At 47.7% G+C, this 24,998-nt stretch overlaps 1 protein-coding gene across 1 annotated transcript in view; it reads right to left on the bottom strand.

Moving 5' to 3' along the window:
• LOC126473496 (serine/threonine-protein kinase SMG1) overlaps window positions 1-24,998 on the bottom strand; it is a 353,891-nt gene that overhangs the window by 302,087 nt on the left and 26,806 nt on the right. Inside the window, exon 2 of the mRNA XM_050100581.1 lies at window positions 8,181-8,266. Within this exon, the coding sequence (XP_049956538.1) occupies window positions 8,181-8,266 (86 nt within the window). The remainder of the gene's footprint in view (window positions 1-8,180; window positions 8,267-24,998) is intronic.

Genomic DNA, 24,998 nt, shown 5'->3' with positions numbered 1-24,998 from the left:
GAATGCCGTCCTGAGGGAGCAGGGTGGGGGTGTGGGGTCAAAACAGACAGGGAAGAAATGCGAGAGTGCTCAAAGTGGTCATGAGGATGCAATTTTGTTTGCTGGAGGTAGAAAACAAGCAGCTGCTGTGATTCTAAGAGCAGCCGTAGATCCTCTTTTGTTAGATTGAAGGCCTTGAACATGCCACTGAAGGAGAATCATAATGATGAAAGGGAGAGGAGGAATAAAAATGAAAGGGTGTCACCTCGGCATCTGGCGATAACCAGCCTTCAAAGACTCACTGCTACAGGGCCAGAGGCTGGAGGATCCTGCTCCACGAGTTCTACAGAGATGTTGGCATTCTTCCTCTGTCGATCTGCATATTCCAGAGCAGAAAAATGGGTGGTGGTGCACACCGGCAACACGGGAGGTCAGCCAGGTGACGGTATCACACGACGACGCCGTTTAAGAGGATCTTCAAGTAGGTGACGGAGAAGACTGTTTGCCTTTGTTTGACTTCCTGGAGCCTTTCCGGTTGGCAGAGGAAGACTCAGATGTTTGTTGGCTGGAGGGACATAGGAAGTCTTCGCAAGAGTGTTCCCTCTGTCCTTTCTGGTCTGCCAGTTGTGTAGTTGAGTTTCGTGCCTCGCTGCAAAGTTGGACGAGAGTACAGCAATGCCACGTTGACACTGGGCGATTTCAGCCGCAGTGCTGAATATGAGGTCGCATGTCTGTGTGGCCATATCCTTCCACGGAGCGAGACGTAGCAAGAAAAGTACTTTCCATGCGAGACGGTAGAAAGTGGGATTTGTATTAGCAAATAACTTGCGAGCAACCAGGTAAGGTTTTTCTTTCTTTACCCAGATCTCCCAGACAGTCTGCTCATCGCAATACACGAGACAATTTTGTGAGGAGGCAATACGGTCGCAAATGCAGCTGATACAGCAGAGAGGAGGTGGCAGACAATCGCCCTCGTGAGCATCCCTACCTTGGGTTGCACATCTAGCCAGGTGTCGACAACACATCCGAGTGTGGTTGAAATGATGACACTGGTAGCAGCACATAGAGTTCAGAATGTAATGTGTCTGTGATAACTTCATAGCCTCGTTTGATCTTGGACGGAAGCACCCCTCTATCAGAAGTGAGAAATAGAGTGGGCGTGGGCACTAAGGATGCATCTACCTTTTTCATCACCTGATGGACTACAATGACATCCTGATCAGAGATGTACGTTTGGATTTCTGACTCAGTCAGACCATCCAGCAGCCTAGTGTAAATAACACAATGGGAAGAATTCACAGTTCTACGGGCCTCGACACGAACAGTATAGCCACGTAGAAGCAAAGCGGCAAGCAGTAGTTGTGCTTGAGGATCAGTAGTAGTCTCCAAAAGCGAAGTACCACTGCGTAAACTGTGTAACAGGGCTAGCAATTGCATCAACACCTTTCTGAAGAATAAACGGATTTACCACTGCAAAGGACTGACCGCCTTCAGTACGTGAAACCACAAGGAATTGTGGTGTAGCTGGCAGAGTCTTTGAATTGGGAGCTTCATTCAGTTTACGTTTGGTAGACGTTGACTGATTGACGTTGACTGATGATTGGCTCATTGCGAGAAAATCTCCCATTATTGTCAATGTATCCAATGGCACACTCCTTCCAACTGCCTCTCCCCCTCCTCCCCCCACCACCCAGAGAGGGTCTCACCACCTTCGGTAACTATTCACACCACCTGAACACCTAACCGAAGGACCAATTGGCAATTTGGGAAGGTAGCAGCTCGGGCAATCACCCTTACCTGGGCCTGGTCTGTACCCGGGGATACATGTGAACCCTACAAGTTGAACTGGGGCTGGGAATTAAGCATTACCCAGTCACCCGTTATGCGTCAGACACATGGGGCGGCCTTCAGGAGCACACAGGGAGGAAGAAGAAAAAGAGAAATCTTAAACACTGAGGCGGAGGAAGTATAGGAGAAGGTGAACGAAGAAAGAGAAAAGGAACAAAAAACGGTGGTGAGACTGTTCTGATGTCAGCTACTGAAAATGTGGAATGCATTCCCAAAAACACCCTAGACATGTTAGCCAAGGGAGGGGTAAAGGAACAGCAAAAGGATAGACATGCAGCATGGACGGGAAAAGATGCTAAAAAGGATGGGGTCCTCTGGTAGCCAAGCACAAACCTACCAAAGAGCGGCAAGCCACCTGGAGGGGGGTGGTGGGTGGAGGACCGGTGTGGTGTTGTCGTACCATAACAATGATGGTTATTGGGCAGGCCATTACCTATTCATCCAAGACACTAAAACCCACTAGAATTACCCACAGCTCATAAACAGGCTCTGGGAATCATCTTTGCCATTAAGAAATTCCGTATGTTTCCCTATGAGACTAAGTTTACACTCATTACTGACCATAAACTGTTGGTAGCACCATTTGGACCACATTCATGGCTTCTGAAGCAGATGGCTCAAAGGTTCCAACGTTGGGCTCTTTTACTTAGCTCTTACAATTACACCATTAAATAAAAGCCTACTGCACAAAACACAAACACAGATGCACACTCTATTGCCCTCAAGATCAGATCCAGCTTGTTACTATCAGTAGGTCTCCTGTTTCCATACTGACATAGAATGACAATGCACCTTGGAAGGATTTCCCATCACAGCTACTTAAATCTCTGCAGGCACGCATTGTGCCTGTACTTTACAGGGCTATTACAAATGATTGAAGTGATTTCATAAATTAACTGTAGCTCCATTCATTGACATATGGTCACAACACACTACAGATACGTAGAAAAACTCAAAGTTTTGTTCGGCTGAAGCCGCACTTCAGGTTTCTACCGCCAGAGCCCTCGAGAGCGCAGTGAGACAAAATGGCGACAGGAGCCAAGAAAGCATATGTCGTGCTTGAGATGCACTCACATCAGTCAGTCATAAAGCATATGTCGTGCTTGAAATGCACTCACATCAGTCAGTCATAAAGCGTATGTCGTGCTTGAAATGCACTCACATCAGTCAGTCATAACAGTGCAACAACACTTCAGGACGAAGTTCAACAAAGATCCACCAACTGCTAACTCCATTCGGCGATGGTATGCGCAGTTTAAAGCTTCTGGATGCCTCTGTAAGGGGAAATCAACGGGTCGGCCTGCAGTGAGCGAAGAAACGGTTGAACGCGTGCAGGCAAGTTTCACGCGTAGCCCGTGGAAGTCGACGAATAAAGCAAGCAGGGAGCTAAACGTACCACAGCCGACGGTTTGGAAAATCTTACGGCAAAGGCTAAAGCAGAAGCCTTACCGTTTACAATTGCTACAAGCCCTGACACCCGATGACAAAGTCAAACGCTTTGAATTTTCGGCGCGGTTGCAACAGCTCATGGAAGAGGATGCGTTCAGTGCGAAACTTGTTTTCAGTGATGAAGCAACATTTTTTCTTAATGGTGAAGTGAACAGACACAATGTGCGAATCTGGGCGGTAGAGAATCCTCACGCATTCATGCAGCAAATTCGCAATTCACCAAAAGTTAACGTGTTTTGTGCAATCTCACGGTTTAAAGTTTACGACCCATTTTTCTTCTGCGAAAAAAACATTACAGGACACGTGTATCTGGACATGCTGGAAAATTGGCTCATGCCACAACTGGAGACCGACAGCGCCGACAACATCTTTCAACAGGATGGTGCTCCACCGCACTTCCATCATGATGTTCGGCATTTCTTAAACAGGAGATTGGAAACCGATGGATCGGTCATGGTTGAGATCATGATCAGCAATTCATGTCATGGCCTCCACGCTCTCCCGACTTAACCCCATGCGATTTCTTTCTGTGGGGTTATGTGAAAGATTTAGTGTTTAAACCTCCTCTACCAAGAAACGTGCCAGAACTGCGAGCTCGCATCAACGATGCTTTCGAACTCATTGATGGGGACATGCTGCGCCGAGTGTGGGAGGAACTTGATCATCGGCTTGATATCTGCCGAATCACTAAAGGGGCACATATCGAACATTTGTGAATGCCTAAAAAAACTTTGAGTTTTTGTATGTGTGTGCAAAGCATTGTGAAAATATCTCAAATAATAAAGTTATTGTAGAGCTGTGAAATCGCTTCAATCATTTGTAATAACCCTGTACAATGTGTCACCCACTATGTGCTACATAGGTGGCCCACTCACTCATCAAAATCTGCTGATCCAGGCCTCTGAGCCCGAGTTTGCCTCTCTCATCATTTGTCCGTTTCTTTGTTTTGTTATGGTTTTAGGGCACAAAACTGCTATGGTCATTAGTGCCCGTTCTGTGGCTTAGGGAAGGGTAAAAAAAAAAAAAAATTGGAAATCAGCTGCAATGGGAGCGAAACTCAAAAAGTGGGGAAACTACAAAACACAAGGAAAGCTTAGAAAACCACTATGGAAGGGGGGGGTTGTTTTCCCCAAAAAGAGCTTCAAATGACCAACGTCATCTCACTAACACTGATAAACTTGAGGACGCAATCTGCTGAGCGCGTGTCATCTACTAAATTGGAAGATATATCAGGCGACAGCTGTAAACAGGCACGTAGCGGAGTAAAATAGGAGCACTGAAGTAAAAGGTGTCTCACCATCCACAGCTGAGAGCAGTGGGGACAAAGTGGGGAGGATCGGCACTTAAAAGATGTCGATGGTTAAAAAGACAGTGCCCTGTCCAGAGTCTAGTTAAAATTACCTCCTCCCGATGACGAGTTCGGGAGGAAGAGGTCCAAGCACAGGGAAAAGCTTTCACGTCCCGCAATTTATTATTGGGAAGTGTAGACCACTGTGCATGCCATAAAAGAGCAACACGGCGACATAAAACACACTGTAGACTGGCGAAGGGGACCATGTGAACAGCAGGCCGAGGAAGAGAGACTGCAGCCTTGGCCGCTATATCAGCCATCTCATTTCCACGGATACCAACGTGTCCTGGGATCCAGAGGAATGCCGCAGAGATGCCCCCCAAGTGGAGGCATTCCTGAATCTGGTGGACCAGAGGGTGGACAGTGTAAAGAGCTTGGAGACTGAGGAGAGAGCTGAGCGAATCTGAGCATATAATATACTGTATCCACTGATGGCAACTGATGTATTCGACAGCCTGGAGAACAGCGTAAAGCTGTGCAGTAAAAACCAAACACTGGTTGGGAAGCCGAAATCTATTAGGGGTGTTGCCAACAATATAGGCACTCCCAACACCAAATGATGTTTTTGAGCCATCAGTATAAATAAATGTGGCATCCTTCATTTGTGTGCCTAGAGCAGCAAATGCCTGACGATAAACGAGAGAAGGGGTACCATCCTTGGGAAGCTGATAAAGGTCACGGAGCAAGCAGATCTGGGGGCGGAGCCAAGGCGGTGATGTACCCCCAGTTGTCAATAAAGTTTTAGGAAAGTGGAAGGAAAGTAAACGTAGCAGTTGACAGAAGCGGACTCCTGGTGTTAGTAGAGAGGAAGGGCGGCTTGCATACTCTAAATCCAGGGAGGTATCAAAAAAGACGTCACGGGCTGGATTAGCAGGCATGGAAGACAGATGGCTAGCTTAACAACTCAGGACAGCTAACCGATTGGACAGTGGAGGTTCAGCAGTCTCAGCATAAAAGCTTTCCACAGGGTTGGTGTAAAAAGCTCCAGACGTTAAACGCAATCCACAGTGATGGACAGAGTCAAGACGCTGAAGAATAGATGGCCGAGCAGAGGAGTAAACTATGCTTCCATAGTCCAAGTCCAATTTCGAGTGCCGACAGATCGCAGATAGCGAGCCGAAAGATAGGAAATGTGGGAGGACCAGCACAGTTTTCTGTCAAACATAAGTCCCAAGAATTTAGTGATGTCCGCAAACAGAAGGTCGACAGGGCCTAGATGTAGGGAAGGTGAAAAAAACCCCGCATGATGCCAATAATTCACACAAACGGTCTTACTGGGAGAAAAGCAGAAGCCGGTTTCGATGCTCCAAGAGTGGAGGCGATCAAGACATCCTTGAAGACGTCATTCGAAAAGGCTGGTCTGTTGAGAGCTGTAGTAGATCACAAAATCATCCACAAAGAGAGAGCCTGAGACATTGGGAAGGAGACAATCCAAAATTGGATTTATGGCAATGACAAACGGTACAACAATTAGCATGGAGTCCTGGGGCACCCCGTTTTCTTGGGAGAAAGTATGGCATAGAGTTCACCCGCTCTTTAAATGTACGCTCTGTCATAAATTTACGAATAAAACAGGGTAGCCCACCTCAAAATCCCAAAGAGAACAGTGTGCGGAGGATACCTGTCCTCCAACAGGTATCGTATGCTCTCTCCAGATCAAAAAATATTGCTACTGTTTGGAGTTTCCTGAGAAAATTGTTTATGATATAAGTGGAGAGAGCAACAAGATGGTCAACTGCAGTACAATGCTTTAAAAAACCGCATTGGGCACGTGTTAAAAGACTTCAGGACTCCAGCCACCAGGCTAAACGGCAATTCACCATACACTCCAAAACCTTACATACACTACTCGTGAGAGAAATGGGGCGATAGCTAGAGGGGAGATGTTTGTACTTTCCAGTTTTCGGAACAGGAACGACGATAGCTTCCCGCCATCTTCTGGGAAAAGTACTGTTGGCCCAAATTCGATCATAAAGGCGAAGGAGATAACGCAGACTATAGTATGACAAATGCAGCAACATTTGGACATGGACACCATCCGGTCCTGGGGCGGAAGAGTGAGAAGAAGAGAGGGCGTGTCGGAGTTCCCGCATGGAGAATACAGTATTATAGCTTTCGCTATTTTGAGAGGAGAAAGGAAGAGGTTGCACTTCCGTCACATGTTTCTTCGGAAGAAAGGCTGGCGGGTAATTTGAAGAGCTCGAAATCTCAGCAAAGTTCTGACCCAATGAGTTAGAAATTGTGACTGGGTCCACTAAGGTATCATACGCAACAGTGAGCCCAGAGATTGGGGAGAAACTAGGCATGCCAGATAACTGTCGAATTCGACTCCAAACTTCTGAGGAGGGAGTGAAGGTGTTAAAAGAGCTAGTAAAGAAGTCCCAGCTAGCCTTCTTGCTATCACGGATGACACGACGGCATCGCGTACGTAACTGCTTATAGCGGATACAGTTGCCCAAAGTAGGATGATGGCGGAAAACGCGAAGAGCACATCTCCGCTCGTGTATTGCATCACGGGATGCCTCGTTCCACCAAGGAAATAGAGGTCGCCGGGGCAAATCGGAGGTGCAAGGTATAGAATGTTCGATGGCTCTAAGAATAACTTCTGTAACATGGGTGACCCGATCGTCGACGCTAGTAAAGTGACAAAAAAAGTGTCCAATTGGCTTGGGCAAACTTCCAGCACCTCAGGCGCATAGATGGCAGTTGTGGCTGCAATCGAAGGACACATGGAAAATGGTCACTCGAGTGTGTATCAGCAAGAGCGAACCATTCAAAGCACCGAGCTAGCTGAACTGTACCAATCAAAATATCTAAATGAGATAAATTTGTCGAGGAGGAAGACAAAAATGTAGGTTCCCCAGTGTTGAGGCAAACAAGATCTGCTTAGTGGAAGAGGTCAATCAATAGAGAGCCTTGCGGAAAAGGACGCGGAAATCCCTAAAGCAGGTGGTGGGCATTGAAGTCCCCAACCGGTAAATAGGGGGGCGGGAGCTGACCAAGGAGATGAAGATCAGCTCTTGCCATTGGTGTGGACGATGGAATGTATATGGTACAAAGAGAGAAGGTGTATCTAGAAAGGGAAAGACGGACAGCAACAGCTTGGAAGGAACTGTTTAAGGGGATTGGGTGATAATGGACAGTATCATGGAGAAGAACCATGATTCACCCATGTGCTGGAGTGCCATCAACAGAGGGGATATCAAACCGGACTGACTGAAAATGAGGGAAAACAAAGCAATCTTGGGGTCACAGCTTTGTTTCCTGAGGACAGAAGATGACCGGCGAGTAGGATCGTAAGAGGATTGACAATTCATCCCGATTGGCTCTAATGTGGATATTTCAATGGATAATTGCCATAGGGTGGACAAAAAAGGGAAGAATCTTACCGTCAGGCAGTTAATTCAAGAATAAGTCTCATTTACCAGATGGATTTCATTTATTTCATAAAGTTAACAACGGACCTCAGCACACACTTTTTTATAAGTTTTTAACATACATTCAACTAAGACAGCATTCAAATTAAATTGAAGTAAAACGTGGGTTACACTACCTGCAACTGTTTACAGAGAGCAAGGAACTTCCCTTTGTCATCTTCTCTACATAACAGGCGTAGCAACTTCGAGATTCTCGAGTCCTCTGGAATAAAAGCATAGTACATCAACAGTTGGAAATGTGCTGAATTCATTTGGAAATTTTGAAATGTTTCTTAGAGCACATTATCTAGTAAGAACGTAATTTAGAATTAAAGCAATCCAGACTAATGTGACTTCTTGTCTTAACTCTAGGGCAACCAGACTTACCTACAACAATTCAAACAAAAACTAATGAACATTAAAATTAACATATGGTTCAATCCTCTATCACTTCCATAAATATACTTGCTGGACTGTGATGCAAGATAACAGATAATTCATTTCTTACTGATCTTTAAGGATCTGACAGTTCTAGAAACAACTGTAGCATGCAATTTTACTTTCACATTAAATTAAATGTAAGAGGAAGTAAATCAGCAAGTATTTTAAGAGAGAATCTTGTTACAGGAATATGAGAAAACTACAGCTCTTCATTTCCTTAAAAAGCAGAAAAATTTCTACCTGTATCTCACAGACTGTGGAACTGGTATCAATACATTATGTTAAATTGTTAAGTATAACATGCTGTGCAGATGGAAGACAGGCCAGGACATTGACTTATAAATTAATGCAGTCTCTCTGACATAACAGAAAAAAAGGTAGTGATAAGTGAATACTACCTTACAGCAGCTATGGTTATCACACTGAGTTCTTTCAGATGCCACAGGTCACGTACAATGAACAAAACTATTGCTTCAGTTAACATACAATACCTAAACATGATCAAAGACAGGCACCCGAAAGAGTTCTCTAAATTTCTCCAATGTATCAAGAACTACTGTAGCAAACTGCAGCATCTTCTGACCACAGGAAATGAAGATGGCAATTATTCTCAAGCACCTACTATAGAAGAACTTCAAAATGATGTCAGGAAACTGTATGTATTTTCAAACTGTAATCTTTAGTGACTTGTTGAAACAAATATTATATACTTCTTAATATATTGCTGATGACAATGTTATACAATATTTCTCCAAACAGGTTTACAGCGTAATTTACATGTGTGACATACGCGACCCAATGTTCCCATTTAGAATAAGTTGCATGCTCAGATATATTTGGTGGGCATTTGTAATACGTTATAATATTTTCTACGGATAGATAGCTACACTTTCAGTGCCACCAACAAAGGATGCTTTTGTGATTTGATGGAAGAGGCCAAGTACAATACGTACGGCATTCTGTGGCGCACACAGAAATATAGGATGCACACTCCACAGATACGGACTGAGACCAGAATTGCAGCCTGTTTCCTATATGCAGTATATGTTCACGGCCATTAACAATGACAGACATCTTGCCCCTGTGATTGCTGCAGCATCTACACAAGCCAAACAATTCACACTGTTGCTAAGTACTGTGCTGACCACACTTATTTTGGAGATGGAGAAGTTGGATGTGGCTGAAAGCTGTCTACACTTTGTTCATCGTAAGTTCAATCCCAACGTAAACAAACACTCACTCACCGACATGTGCATTAACAACAGATGATATGACACCAACAGACATTTATATCCATTATTTCATCGCTACTGAAGTGTGTATGTCCCAATGACGCTTACTAAAGCACTGACAATCTTTACTGTTTTTGGCAATCACCATAAATGTTTAACACAAGTACTTCTGGTTTCACATCACACTGGACAGTTGATTTTTCTGTCTTGTCAGCTGTGCTAAAGTGTTCTTTTGTCCTAGTTGATCGGCAGTGAGGGTCTAAGCACCAAGACGACCAGTCCCTCACTCGAAGGTTCATTCATCCAGAAGTAATGACATCCACCAGGAATGTACTCTCATGAGGAAAGTACACAGGAGGGTAAAAACGAAGCACTAAAGGCAATACTGATGTCACAGCTGAAAAAAGTTTACGAAGTAAAGTACATGGATCTCATTGGGTCACAGCTTAGAGCAGCAAGCCATCCCCCAGGGCTCACCCGTGTCAAGAGAATACCCCTGCCACATCTAGCCCCTGCCAATCCGATTAAGGCTGAGGACAGCTACACAGTAAAGAATGCCTTCTACTCAAGAGTAAAAGGGGAAAAGCCAAAAATGTGATGGACATTAGCTGGACCATCAATAATAAAATACAATGAGAGAAATGGTTAAGGCCGCATATGGGCTTCACCCAGACATCTGCATGCAAAGGGAACAGGCCCTCCCATAGCACTCCCACTCGCAACCCAGAGGTGGCAGGGTTGAGGGTCTAAATTACCCAGCATTTTACAGAAGACACCCCCAATCCCAACCACACTGGCATTGCCCTGAAGGTAGTTTAAAATGTTATATCCATGAATAAAAATTACTGTCACGGAGAAAATGGAGAACCAGGTCAATCATCCGCGAGCCATCCGATACCATGTGAAGCAAAGAATTCGGAAGACCATGTTCAGTGTTGAGTGCCAGGAGGGGGGCATTCCACCAGGATATGAGCAGCTGTCAGTAAGGCTCCACAACCACAATGTGAGGGTAGCTTGTTGCGTAAAATTATTCAGACTGGCATGACCGACAACGAATTAACATACAATGGGAGATTCTTTCCAGGAGAAATTGAAGGACAAGTGCCACGCCATAGTAATCTTCTTGATGATGCTGAGTTTATTAGAGGGTGTGGTAGCTTACAACATATTATTCCTTCTATGAGTTAGCAGAAGTCTTAGTTACAGCAGTAAATCTGCGTCTTGGGGTGCAGGGGTGGGGTGGAGTGTAATTGCTTCTCTAGCCAAATGGTCGACTCTGAGGAGGCAGTGTGATTAAGGTCAGAGAAGATCATGAGTAACATATCACATGGTGACATAAGTAATGGTCTGCAGACCGCAGACTGAAACACTGCATATTAAAATGCAGGCAAAGGATGCCTACTTTATGAAAAAGAAGGCTCTGTTAATGGCCATTAGCTCCAATGTAAAAATGTTACATATTCCCAGCAATATATGTTCCCAGTCTTTTGTTTGTCTGTGAAAATGTGTAAAGCTGCTTTGTGTTCTGTAGTAAAATATATATCAGGAAATTGTCAAAGAGCAGCAAGAAACAGATTGTGTTTAATATGTACTGAGATTTACTGCATATTATTTCATTGTTGCACAAACTGTACTAAGTGGTATTCAAAGTTATGCCATTTGACTATTGGTTGGTTGGTTGTTGAAATTGAAAAGACCAAACCACGAGGTCATTGGTTCCTTCATCCTATATGTAACGACAGGAATAACCTCCAAAGGATGATACAAAAGGCAAAACCTGGGAACCTCAAAAGTACGCAAGATACAATAAGACAAATAAAACCAAGGAGAAGTAGGATGGACAAGCTGCTCTGCCCAAAATGCAGTTGGAGGTCCCCAGAGCATGGTATGCGGTGAGACACGCACCCTCTGCATTACAACAGCACCGCCTAACCATTCACTACCCCACAGAAATGAACAACACAGACTAAATGATAAAAGGACCGATAAAACATTAAAAAATTGACATAAAAGAACAGGGACTGAAAAGGTGGGAAGACTGGGAGCTAGGCCAGACCACTGAGCCTTGGCCACCATCGGACACCTGGGCCTGAGCACACGAGATGTGCCCCTCCAAACCCCTGGGTGGTCAATGAGGCCAAAGTGCCCCATCTCACAGAGATGGGAAGAAACTACCTTAGTGGATGAAACTTAAAATCAGGTCAGCCACCTTGGCCCTGTCCATTAGCACCAGAGATAGCATGTGAAGAAGCTTACAATATCACCGCAGAGTAGCCAAATTCTGACTCTCTAGTAGAATATGTGCCACCCTTAGGCGGGTACCACATCAGCAGTACTGTGGATCCTCATTTCTGAGAACATGGCTGTGGGTCAGCCAAGTGTGACCAGTGCATAGTCGACACAGGACCACATATTCCCTGCGGGAAGTGTGAATGGCAGACTGCCACAGTGTTGTGATCTCCTTTATGGCCCTCACTTTGTTTGGGAAGTACAGGGCAAACCATTCTGAGTGCCACACATCCAAAAACTGATGGCATAGAGTTGACCAAAAGTTCAATTTTGGGACTCTGATTTTGAAAATTGGCATCCTGGTAGCCAACTTTGCCAAGCATACTACATGTTCGTTACCCCGAGACCCCAACATGTCCAGGGCACCAAGCAAAGACAATTGGTGGTACAGCTTCATGGAGGTCAGAAAGAAGATCCTGGACACTCATGACTAAATGGGTGATAAGGGTAGCACTAGTCTATATCCTGATAGCTGCTAATGGAGTTACTGCAGATTAGAAGCATCTTGCTGGTGCTAGAACAAGCATGGCTAACAGCTCTTCTGATGGTCACCAATTCAGCAGTGAAGACATTGCAACCACTCAGCAAGGAGCATAGTTCACTGCACTTTGCATGTGTGTATGCAAAACCGATCACCCATCGACCATTGAACCTTCACTTTATACAACTTCTGAACCTGGAACTACACTGAGAACAGCCACGAACAGGTGGTGAAACAGAAGGGGGCAACTGGATCTTCCAATCCAAGGGATAAATCGAGACAGATCCGAGGTCTGGGTACACTCCACAGGGGCATACATAAATACTCCCTGACAAGAAGCAACAGTGGAGGTTAGAGTTCAGAGAAGAGTCAATGTAGTCAAATTGCAATTGTGACCCTAGTTCTGGGACCTGTTGTGGGAGGTGGACCTCCCTACTACAAAAAAAGGACACGCTAGTTTGGGTGCTTAGGGAAGCTGTGAACATATATAACATAACTGAGTAGCTATTGCTGGTGCCTGATCCATAGTGGTGAGACCCAGCCTCTGCAAGTAGGCTGTTCAGAGGGCTAGTTCAAAAGGCTCCTATTGGAAGTTCGCCCCACCAAGTTTGGGAAAGTAAAAGGGGGAAAAGGAATGGGGAACCACACCAAAAGAGAAAACGAAAGAAGCAAATAAAAAAACGGGGAAAACTTACACCACAAGGAATAGTAGTGGAAGGTATTAAAACCATAGAGCAGATGGGTTGGGCTGGGTAATCACAAGAATAAAAGAGGATGAGCCAGCCACTCTGTAACACACCAAAAAGTCCACTCCAGAAAGATAAGGCAAGATGAACACATGTGGGGAAAAGGCGAACATCAAGACAAACAAATGCAAAGAAAGGGTGACAGAGTTAAAATGGAGGGAGGGTGGAGGCCTAGGACAGGAGGCCAGACACCCATATTTAGGTGGTACAATAAAAATGCCCCTCATGAATAAAATGTAAAACTATATCCGGTGTTGAGGCATTGTCACCCAACACCATAGGTAGGGTGCTGGGAAGGTTAAAAGTCTGCCACAGAGCAGCTAAAATTGGGCAGCCCAACAAGATGTGGATGACAGCCATAGGGGAGCCACAGCAACGCTGAGGTGGGTCCTCACGACGGAGGAGGTGACCATGTGTTAGCCACATATTACCGATGCGGAGCCGGCAAAGGACAATAGATTCCCTGCAAGTGGATCAAATGGATGAGCACTACACACTTGTTATCTCCTTGATAACACTGAGTTTATTTGGTGTACTCAGGGTGCGCCATTCAGTATCCCAGATCACGAAAACTTTGCGGCAGAAGACCGATCGCAAACCGGTCTCCAGCAGGCCAATCTCCAGAGTTGGTTTACGGGTAGCCTGTTTGGCGAGGCGGTCAGCGAGTTTATTGCCTGGTATCCTGATATGTCTTGGGGTCCAAATGAAGGTCACTGAACATCCTCTGTTGCAGAGGGCATAAAGAGACTCCTGGATAGTCATTACCCAAAGAAGTCTAGGGAAGCACTGGTCGAGAGCTTGTAGGCTGCTTAAGGAGTCACTACAGATGACAAGGACTCACACGGAGCAGGAGTCAATGAGGCTCAGGCAACGAATAAGATTAATGTGCTGCCAGCACTTGTCCTTAAGCTGACAAAGATGGGGAAGCCAAGTTAAGCAGGTGTCTAAGACCAGTCCCAAAAAGGGGTAAGTATTCACTACATCTAGTAGTTGGTCATCAAGGTAAACTTCAGAATGGGGATGGACAGTACAATGACGACAGAAGAGCATGACAAGTTTTGGCAGCCAAAAACTGGAAACTGAGTGATGGCCCACATCTGCGCCTTCCGTATAGCTCCCTGCAGCCAGTGTTCAGCCACAACATTAGAAGAGGATTGGTTGGTTGGTTTTCGGGTTTAATGGGGGCTAAACATCGAGGTCATCAGTCCCCAGTTCCAAACAGTCATACTTGCAAAAGGCCTATACAGTAAAAGCGTAACCTCTGCACCCAGATGGAGGGAACACCAAGGGGTACAGAGCTAAAATGAACACCGCAGTAACACAAAACAGAGGACACTTAAAAGGAGCAGAGCAAATAGTTGACTAGAGTAAAACAGACAACAGTGGTTGATGGATCAGGTAAAATGTCAACCACTCAACTACAAACAAAGAACCTGCAGCTGGAAAGCATTCATACAGGTACCAACACAACTTTTTACCATAAAAGACACTATATTGGTATGTATCTACGTCACAATAAAAGGCTCTGGAGTGGGTGTAGCCTGAGAAATCATGCAAGAGTGCCCACACTAGAGTGAGTGATAAATCCCAGCTGCACGGATAAAACGTAAAACCGAGTCAGTTATAGAGGCATCGTCACCAAGAATTAAAGGAAGTGCAGCTGGCAAATTAAAGGACTGCCGCAAGGGGGCTAAAAGGGGGCAGTCCATGAGAAGATGGACCACTGTCAGCCCTGCATCACAGCGACACTTGGGCGGGTTCTCACGACAAAGGAGATAGCTGTGGGTCAACCGCGTATGTCCAATTCGGAGACGGCAGAGAACAACTGAGTCCCTATGCGTGCCCCTCAAGGATGAGTTCCATACGGCTGTGGACAACTTGACCATGCGGAGCTTATTTGGCGTGTTCAAGACAGACCATTCACAGCTACAGACATCGCACACCTTGCGATGTAGGGCTAACCGGAGGTCTCTTTCCACGAGACCAAGCTCCAGGGGTGGCGAAGTGGTGGCCTGCTTGGCCAACCGATCGACATGTTCGTTTCTTGGAATGCCGATGTGCCCCGGGGTCCACGCAGCCCAGGGTCCATGCAAACGTCGCTAAATGACCACACTCGGCGAGAGCAAAAACAGCATCTTGAATACCGCGCACCAAAGGGTCCCGAGGAAACCACTGGCAGAGTGCTTGCAATCCACTCAGGGAGTCACTGCATATGAGAAATGACTCTCCAGGGCAGAAGGAAAGGTGAGCTAGTGCACAATAAAGAGCAACCAGATCCGCAGTGAAAACACTGCTCCCACAAGGCAGGGAATGCTGCTCAACGTAGTCGCCATGGATGAAAGCAAACCCAGTGCGTCCATTGACCACAGAACCATCGGTGTAGACTACATCTGCATTGTGAAATGAGGCAAGAAGAGCCAGGAATTGTTGACGAAGACTGGCAGGTGGAGCGGAGGACTTGGAGTCGCAGGACAAATCCAAGCAAAGCCGCAAGTGAGGGAGGGACCAAGGAGGCGTACAAGAAAAGGGCCGGAAGGATGAAGGAAAGGGAAAGGACTTGTGTGACGAGAGAAGGGAACGAACACAGACCGCGATTGGGAGACCCGACCTAGGCCGCCGCCGTGGGGAGAGGAGTGCAGAAGATGGGAAAATGGAGCCTGCGGTTTGGGGGGTTGGGCGAGGCATGAACGCAGGCAATGTATGACGCAAGCAACTGTTGTCAGTGGAATCGTAGGGGAGGGATTCCAGCTTCTACAAGAAGGCTAGTCACAGGCCTAGTGCGGAAGGCACCTGTCGCCAGTCTGACACCACAATGGAGAATCGTGTATGGATCTGCAACGTTGAAGGTGCTGCTGAGTCGTACACCACGCTCTCGTAGTCGAGACGGGACTGGACTAAGGCCTTATAGAGCTGTGGGAGGGTTGTTCGTGCAGCCCCCCAAACAGTGTGGCTGAGGCAGCAAGGGATGTTGAGGTGCCGCCAGCACCATTGTTTAAGCTCGCAAAGATGAGGTGTCCAAGTGAGCTGAGCATGAAACAGCATGCCAAGGAAGCGATGCGTTTCCTGAATACGAAGGAGCTCATTGGCAAGGTAGAGCTCTTGATGGAGGTGGACCGTTCGACGACGACAGAAATGCATCACTCGGGTCTTAGAGGCTGAGAACTGAAAACCATGGTTGGATGCCCAAAAATGTGCCTTATGGATAGCTCCCTGCAGCCGCCGTTCAGCGACACTGATGCTTGGGGAACTGTAATAAAGACAAAAGTCATCGGCATATAGAGAGGAACAGACCGATGAGCCCACCGCAGCCGCAAGACCATTAATCGCCACCAAAAAGAGGGGAACACTGAGCCCTGTGGGACACCGTTCTCCTGAATGTGAGCAGAGACAAAATATGTGCCAACCTTAACCCGAAAGGAGCGATTGGAGAGAAAATTCCGGGCCCCGTAAGCCCCATTCGTGCAGCGTAGCAAGGATATGATGGCGCCAGGTGGTATCGTATGCCTTCTGAAGATCAAAGAAAACAGCAACTAGATGTTCTCGCCGAGTAAAAGCTGTACAAATAGCCAACTCTAGCGAGACTAAATTGTCGATCGCTGAGCGGCCCTAACGGAAGCCCCCTGTTGCTGGGCTAGGAGACCCCGAGCTTCAAGGATCCACATGAGCCGCCGACTCACCATCCGTTCCAGGAGTTTGCACATAACATTGGTAAGGCTGATAGGGCAGTAGCTATCAACCACCAGCGTATCTGCACCAGGTTTAAGCACTGGGATGGTAATGCTATCCTGCCAACGAGTTGGGAAATCGTCCTCCGTCCAGATGCGGTTAAACAGGGTGAGTAATTCACCCTAACAGTGCGCCGAGAGATGGCGAAAAAACTGGTTGTGAATTCGGTCTGGACCTGGAGAGGTATCAGGGCAAGCTGTAAGGGCACTTTGGAACTCCCATTCACTAAACGGGGCGTTGCATCATTCCCAACGGTGCGTGCAAAATGACAACTGCTCTTTAATGGCACAGAATTCTGCGCTGTAGCCTGTTGTCACGGAAATACGAGCAAAGTACTCTGCCAGATGTTCGGCGATGGCAATTGGGTCAGTACAAAGTGTACCCCAAAGAGAGAAGCAAGGGACAGACGCATGAGGGCGAAAGCCAAAAATGCCCCGAACCCGTGACCACACCTGAGATGGGGAGGTGCGAGAACCTATGGTGGCAACATATCGTTCCCAGCAGTCCTGTTTGCTCCGCCAGATTAACCGCTGAACCCGGGACCGCAGCTGTTTAAAGGCAACCAGATTCTCTAGGGAAGGATGATGCCGGTGTCATTGCAGGGCACGCTGGCGGTCCCGGGTAGCTTCTACAATCTCTGGTGTCCACCAAGGGATTGACTGATGCCTTAGGGTACATGGAGAGCAGGGGACAGTTGCCTCAGCAGTAGAAACAATGGCCATAGTGACCTCGTCCACTGCCAAATCAATATCACCAGGAAGCGGAGCAATGGCCACAGTAGCTGAGGTGTAGGCTGCCCGATCAGAACCACGAAGAGACCATCGTGGGAGCTGGTCAGGGGGTTGGGATTGAAGAAGAGAAACCATAATAGGAAAGTGGTCGCTACCACAGAGGTTGTCATGGACCCTCCAACTGAGGTATGGAAGAAGACCTGGGCTACTAAGAGAGAGGTCAATGGCCAAGTATGTGCCACGAGTCAAGCTAAAATATGTGGGAGCACCAGTGTTAAGGAGGTAAATGTCCTGCTGGGCCAAGAGTGTCAACATTCATACCCTGGCCTGAGATCTGGGCCCCACCCCATAAAGGGTAGTGGGCATTAAAATCCCCCAAAATGAGGAATGGCGGGGTTGGGGGGGGGGGGGGGGGGGGGGGGGGGGGGGAGCTGGGTGAACAAGGCAGCTAGGTCGCCAAGATGGACAACCTCATCTGGGGGAAGGTAGAGGGAACAGATGGTAAGCTCCATTCCTGCACGGACTCTAACAGCCACAGCCTTGAGAGCTGTGTGTAGTGGCACTGGGGCACTAGGAACATAAACACAGACACCCTGTCGTATTCTACGCGGTTCTTATAATGACCCCGGTAGCCACAGAGGGAGGGGGTCTGCCGAACAGGAAAACAGGTTTCCTGTAGGGCCAGACAAGTGGCAGGGAAGCGGCACAAAAGCTGTTTCAACTCAGCAAGGTGGTGGAAAAAACCACGGCAATTCCATTAAAAAATATAATGTATCAGACTGTGAAGACATGAAAGAATCTGGGGGAGGGGGGGGGATAGGTTACACCTTAGAAGCGCTTGCCGCCACCAATTGCGAAGTAGCCTGAACAACTTCCATAGGAGCTGCGGGTTAAGCAACATCTAGCTCCTGAGGGGACGCTAGATGCTCCACATCATCTTCGGGTGCAGTGGTGAACTCCTTTTCTGTCTCTATGTCCTTCTCCTTTTGCTTTTTCTTCTTTTTGGTAGGGTCCCATTTGTCCTTTGGTTTATCAGGCTGAGTGGGCTTTTGCGACCCAGTCTCATGGACCGAGGAAGACCTGGAAGCCCTACGGGCCTCACATGGTGGCTTTTTCAGCCACTGGCTGACATCTGGAGGGGCAGTAACCATGGAAGGGAGGACACCAACGGATCCGGAGGGAGTCGGAGGAGGCGGGCACTTCTCCAGCTCAGAGGTGGGGACTGAAGTCCCCAAAGAAGGAGGGGTTGTTAATCCCGATGTTGATAACAGGGGAGCAACGGAGGAGGGTGTTCCCCCAACTACCTGGGGGGCAGGAATAGACGGCTGGGCTGGAGGGCCCACAAAAAGCAGCTGAGCTTGGGGGCTCGTCGCCAGGGATGGTGACATCGAAGCTGCTGCAGCAAACGTCGATGAAATGCGCACAGGGTGAAGTTGGTCGGACTTGCGTTTAGCCTCCGTGTAAGTGAGCCTGTCCAAGGTCTTATACGCCATAATCTTACGTTCTTTTTGATAAACCGCACGGTCTCACGAGCAAGGTGAATGTTTCTGCCCGCAGTTGATACAAACAGGGGGCGGCGAACACGGGACATTGGGGTGGGAGGCACGTCCACAATCCCGACAGGTAGGGTTGGTCTCACATCTCTATGACATATGCCCAAACCGGAAGCACTTAAAGCAGTGCATGGGAGGAGGGACGTAAGGCTTAACATCACATCGATATATCATCACCTTGACCTTCTCGGGCAGGGTGTCTCCCTCGAAAGCCAAGTTAAAGGTGCCAGTGGCAACCCTACCATCTTTAGGTCCCCTGAAGACACATCGTACAAAGTGGACACCGCGGCATTCCAGATTTGCACGGAGCTCGTCGTCAGACTGCAACAACATGTCACAATGAAAAATAAGTCCCTGAACCATATTGAGGCTCTTATGAGGCATAATGGAGACTGCAACATCACCGAGCTTGTCACAAGCAAGCAATGCCCGTGACTGTGCTGGGGATGCTGTCTGTATGAGGACTGCTCCAGACCTTATTTTAGACATGCCCTCAACTTCCCCAAACTTTTCCTCTAAATTTTCCACAAAAAACTGAGGCTTTGTGGTCAGAAATGAGTCCCCATCTGTTTGGCTGCAAACCAGAAATCGAGGAGAATATGTCTCACCAGGTAATTTAGATCGCCGTTCCTCCCCTGATGTGGACAGGGAAGGGAACGATTGGGGGTCATGCTGTAAAGCATTAAGCTTTCCTTTCTTAGAGACTCATGCTTGCGCGCTATTTGTATTTCGTTTCATGGTGGTCCCACTAGCAGCTAGGGGACGGTATGTCCACCCAGACAGAGCCCTGCCGCTTGCCTGGGTAAGCCTAATACAACTGGGGGGGTGTCAGGTTCCCCAGAGGTCGCCTGCTAGCAACTGTTCTACCTAAACAGCCATGCGTCTCCTCGGCGCGCAGCACACCTTGAGATTGAGGTTTTTTTTATAGAGGTTTATACCACCCTCGTGACCCAGGCAGTTAAGCCAAGATCCTCGGGCTCTGTACCGTTCAACGTTCCACTTCCACCATCGCGCCTTACGGTGGTCGTTTAAGCACGCTCAGAGGTTACGGTATTGAGGACTGGTGGCGCTTCCCAGTCCCCAGCTCAGGGACCCCGGGGTCGCCAAGCCCGTACCCAGCAACTAAATGCTGAGCCCCCTGAGGGGATTAGAAGAGGAGCAAAAGGAAATACAAAAGTCGTAAATGATCCTACTGCTAATGCGAAACCATTGATGGCAATTAAAAAGAGTGGGACACTCTGATTAGAGCCCTGCGGGACCCCATTATCTTGTATATGGGGTATGGGGTGCACTGAGGGAAGCACCGACATGAACTTAAAGTGTGGAGCGACAAAAACTTCTGTACAAAAAAAGAAAATCTGGAGGAGGGCCCCAAGACCCTACTCATGCAGAGTAGCAAGGATGTGGTGTCGCCGAGTCGTATCATATGCCTTTGTTAGGTCAAAAAGACAGCAATCAAGTGTTGGCACCAGGGAAAGGCAGACTCCAGATGCACCAAGTTGTAGACTGGAGTGTCCTCGGGAAAAACTGCCCTGGGGCAGAGCCAGAAAGCCCCGAGACTCAAGGAGCCAACACAACTGCCGCTCACCATATGTTCAAGCAGCTTGCACTGAGTGTTGGTGATGCTGATAGGATGATCGCTATCAACATCTAGAGGGTTCTTCCCACACTTTAGCACTGGAAGGATGACACTTTCCCGCCATTCCGATGGGAATTCTCCATCGCTCCAGATGCAGTTGAAAACAGCAAGGAGGTGGCGTTGGGAATCCGCTGACAAATGTTTCATTATTTGTGAATGGATGCGATCTGGATTGGGGGATGTGTCAGGACAGTCGGCAAGGGCACTAAGAAATTCCCACTCACTGATGGGAGCATTATAAGAATCAGGGTGGCGTGGAGCAAAAGATAGGTGTTCTCATTCCAACCACTGAGGAGACGAAAAGTGAGGCAGTAATTGTCAGATGCAGAGATGTGAGCATAATGCTCAGCAAGATGCTCTGCGATTACGTCTGGATCGGCAGATACAGCTGCATTTGTGGAAATTCCAGACACCCATGTAGGGGTTTGATAGCCGTAAAGTCGGCGGAGCTTGTGCTAACCTGAGAGAGGGAGGTTCGTGTTCCGATGGTGGAGACATAGCTTTCCCAACACTCCTGCTTCCTTCATTTTATGAGGCGGCGAACCTGGACACGGAGACTTTTGAAGGCAATTAGATTCTCCAGGGAGGGGTGGCACTTGTGACGTTGGAGGTTCCGCCTACAGTCTCTAATGGCCACAACAATTTCCGGCAACCACCAAGACACTGACTTCCGCCAGGGGGGAGAAAAAACTGCCACAGTTCCACTGGCCACTTACTGCCATCTTGTGTGCCATGAAGTGATGAAGGAGGCAAATTAGGCCTCATCATCACCTGTTGCCACACGTTGAGTATTGGCATCCAGTACCATTGCATCTGAGGTGACGCCAGAATCTCCATCTTGTCCTCTGACGCAGAGCTGTGGGGGTGCGCTAGTGTGTGGGAGGGGGTGAGCACTGGAGGCTCCCATTTTCTCATGAAACTACTTCTTTGAAGTTTTGCCCTCTCACTGTTCCTTAGGGGTTTGCTGGGAGGGCTTCTTGGAAGTAGCTTCAGGGACAGAGGAAGACCTTGAAGCCTTTCAACCAGCAGCCAATGGCTCTTCAGCCACTGGCTGGCATCCACTTGATCTCTAGAGGGGACTGTGGAAGGTAGAGTCCCAAGTGAGCCCTTCCACTTGAGAGGAGCTGGAGGAGGCCATTACTTCTCTGGCTGGGGAGAGGGGACTGATGTCCCCAGCAGTTTAGGGAGGCGATGCTCCCAAAGTAGAAGCTTTGGGAGCAACAGGAGAAGACATGCCGGGGCAGGAAGATGGGCAGCTCTGAGGGCCCACTGGAGGAAGCTTCAATGAGGGGCAGGATGGCATCATTGATGGTGATGCCGTTGTAGCGGCAGCACAGGTAGATAGCATTCACACAGGGTTCCGTATTTCAAATTTTAGTTTAGGCTTGTGCAAAGGTTGGTTGGTTGGTTGGTTGGTTTAAAAGGGGATGGAAAGGGACCAAACTGTGAGGTCATCGGTCTCTTGTTCCCAGTAGAACAATTACCCAAGGGAAAGAAGAAAACAAAGACGGCGTACAGCACAATAACAGGAGAAAGGAAAAGCCAGTAGAACGACAGAACAACAAACACAACAATGGACAAAACAGGACAAGAAAATCACAGACACACAAGAAACAGGGAGAAGAGATTAAAAATAAGAAAGCAGATTACCACAGCTGGCTGACCACGAGAATAAAAAAGCAGAAGCCAGCCACTCTGCAACACATTAAAACTTCCACCATAAAAGTCCTATGGTGGAGGACACACAGGGACAAAGGCCATGCGCTAAAACTCAGATCAAATGATAAAACCCACCCTCACAAATAAAACTTAAAACTAAAGCTGCTGTTGAGGCATTGTCACCCAACACCGAAGATAGGGCGGCAGAAAGTAAGCAGTCCAGCAAGAGGTTGACGAATGTAATTTGCGGGCCACAGCAACATTGAAATGGGTCCTCGCGATGGAGGAGGCAACCATGTATGAGCCACATATGGCCAATGCAGAGCCGACAAAGGACAACTGATTCCCTGTGAGAAGCTCGCACGCACAGAAGACTTCCACACATTTGCAGTCTCCTTAATGAGACGCAGTTTGTTGTGCATACTGTTATGCCACTCCATCTCCCAAAGCCGAAAAAACTTGTGGTGTAAGACAGGATGCAGGTCAGTTTCAGACATTCCCATCTCCAGGAGCAGTTTCCACGTAGCCTATTTGGCCAGCCTGTCAGCAAGTTCGTTGCCTGGGATTACGACATGTTCTGGGGTCCACACAAACACCACTGTAGGGCTGGACCGTTCCAGGGCAGAGATGGACTCCTGGATGTTCGCTAACAAAGGATGGTGATGGTAGCACTGGTTGATAGCTTGTAAGCTACTCAGTGTGTAAGAACAGAGAAGAAATGACTCACCAGAACAGGAAGGGATGTACTGAATGAATTGCACGAGGTATGGCCACAAGTTCTGCAGTGAATACACTGCAGCCAGCAGGCAAGGAATGTTGTTCAATAGGGCCTCTGTGGACACAGGCAAAGTCAAAATTACCATCAGCCATCGAGCCGTCAGTGTAAATAACTTCAGAGCCCTGGAACACATCTAGAATCTAGAGGACGTGACAGCGGAGAGCAGCAGGGTTAACGTTGGTTGGTTGGATTAAGAGAGGTTGCAAGGGACCAAACTACAAGGTCATCAGTCCCTTGTTCTGAATAAAACAGTGTCACAAGTATGAGAATAAAACAAACGCGACTGACAACTCAAAACGGAATGAAAGGAAAAATCACAAGAACGATGAAGGGCAACAATCATGTAAATGGACAAAAGGGGACAAGAAAACCACAGAAACGCAAAAACAGGATGAAGAGATTAAAACAATGAAGCAGATTACCATGGCTGGCTAACCATGAGAATAAAAAAAGAGAAACCAGCCACTCTGAAACGCATTAAAATATCCACCCTAGAAGCACTAGAGTGGAAGACACAGAGGGACAAAGGAAATTCACTAAAACTTACATCAAATGATAAAACCCACCCTCACAAGTAAAACGTAAAGGTAAAGTGGCTGATGAGATGTCTTCAGATAAAATTAGCGGCAACGAGTCCAGTAACTCAAGATTTTGTCACTTGGCAGTCAAACTGGGATGGTGCACCTGAATATGGGCCACTGTCAACTGGGCGCCGCACCAACACCGAGACGGGTCTTCACAGCACAAGAGGTAACCGTGGGTCACCCAAGCGTGGCCAATGCCGAGCCGGCAGGGGACAACTGATTCCCTGTGAGAGGCCCGCACGGAAGACTTCCACACATTCAAAGTCTCCTTAATGACACACAGTTTGTTGCTCATACTGTTATGCCATTCTGTCTCCAAAAGCCGAAAAACCCTACGGCGTAAGTCAGAACGCAGCTAAGGTTCAGAGACGCCCATCTCGAGAAGAGAGTCCCGAGTAGCCTGTTTGGCCAGCCTGTCGGCAAGTTCGTTGCCAGGGATGCCATGTTCTGGGGTCCATAAACACCACTTAACGACAGGACCGGTGGAGGGCATAGATGGACTCCTGCATGGATGCTACCATAGGTTGGCGAAGGTAGCATAGGTCGATAGCTTGTAGGCTGCTCAGGGAGTCAGTACACAGAATAAATGATCGCCGGGGGACATGAACGGATATTATGAAGTGCACGAGAGGTGACCACCAGCTCTGCAGTGAATACACTGAAGCCATCGGGCAAGGAATGCTGTTCCAAAATGGCCTCTGTGGACGTAGGCGAAGACAACATGACCATCACCCATCAAGCCATCAGTGTAAACCACTTCAGAGCCCCGGAACACTTCAAGAATCGAGAGAAAGTGACAGTGGAGAGTGCCTAGAGTGAGTCCTTAGGGTCATGTGAAAGGTCCAGATGAATCTGCAGCCTAGGTGTACACCATGGAGGTGTATGTGGGCGGACCTGGATGGGAGGTGGTAAAGGGAAGGACTCCAGTTCAGACAGAAGGGATCGCATGCGTACCGTAATCGTTAGCCCTGACCTGGACCGCTGATACGGGAGATGAACTGCCGCAGGTGGAAAAAGAAGATGGTAATTTGGATGCTCAGGAGAACTACGAATGTGTGCAACATAACTGGCAAGCAGTTGTGCACGTCAGATCTGC

The sequence above is a fragment of the Schistocerca serialis genome, chromosome 4 (genome assembly GCF_023864345.2).
Source record: "Schistocerca serialis cubense isolate TAMUIC-IGC-003099 chromosome 4, iqSchSeri2.2, whole genome shotgun sequence".
NCBI classification, from domain to species: domain Eukaryota; kingdom Metazoa; phylum Arthropoda; class Insecta; order Orthoptera; family Acrididae; genus Schistocerca; species Schistocerca serialis.
The sequence above is the reverse complement of the archived record's forward strand: the minus strand, read 5'-3'. Positions and strand labels throughout refer to the sequence as shown.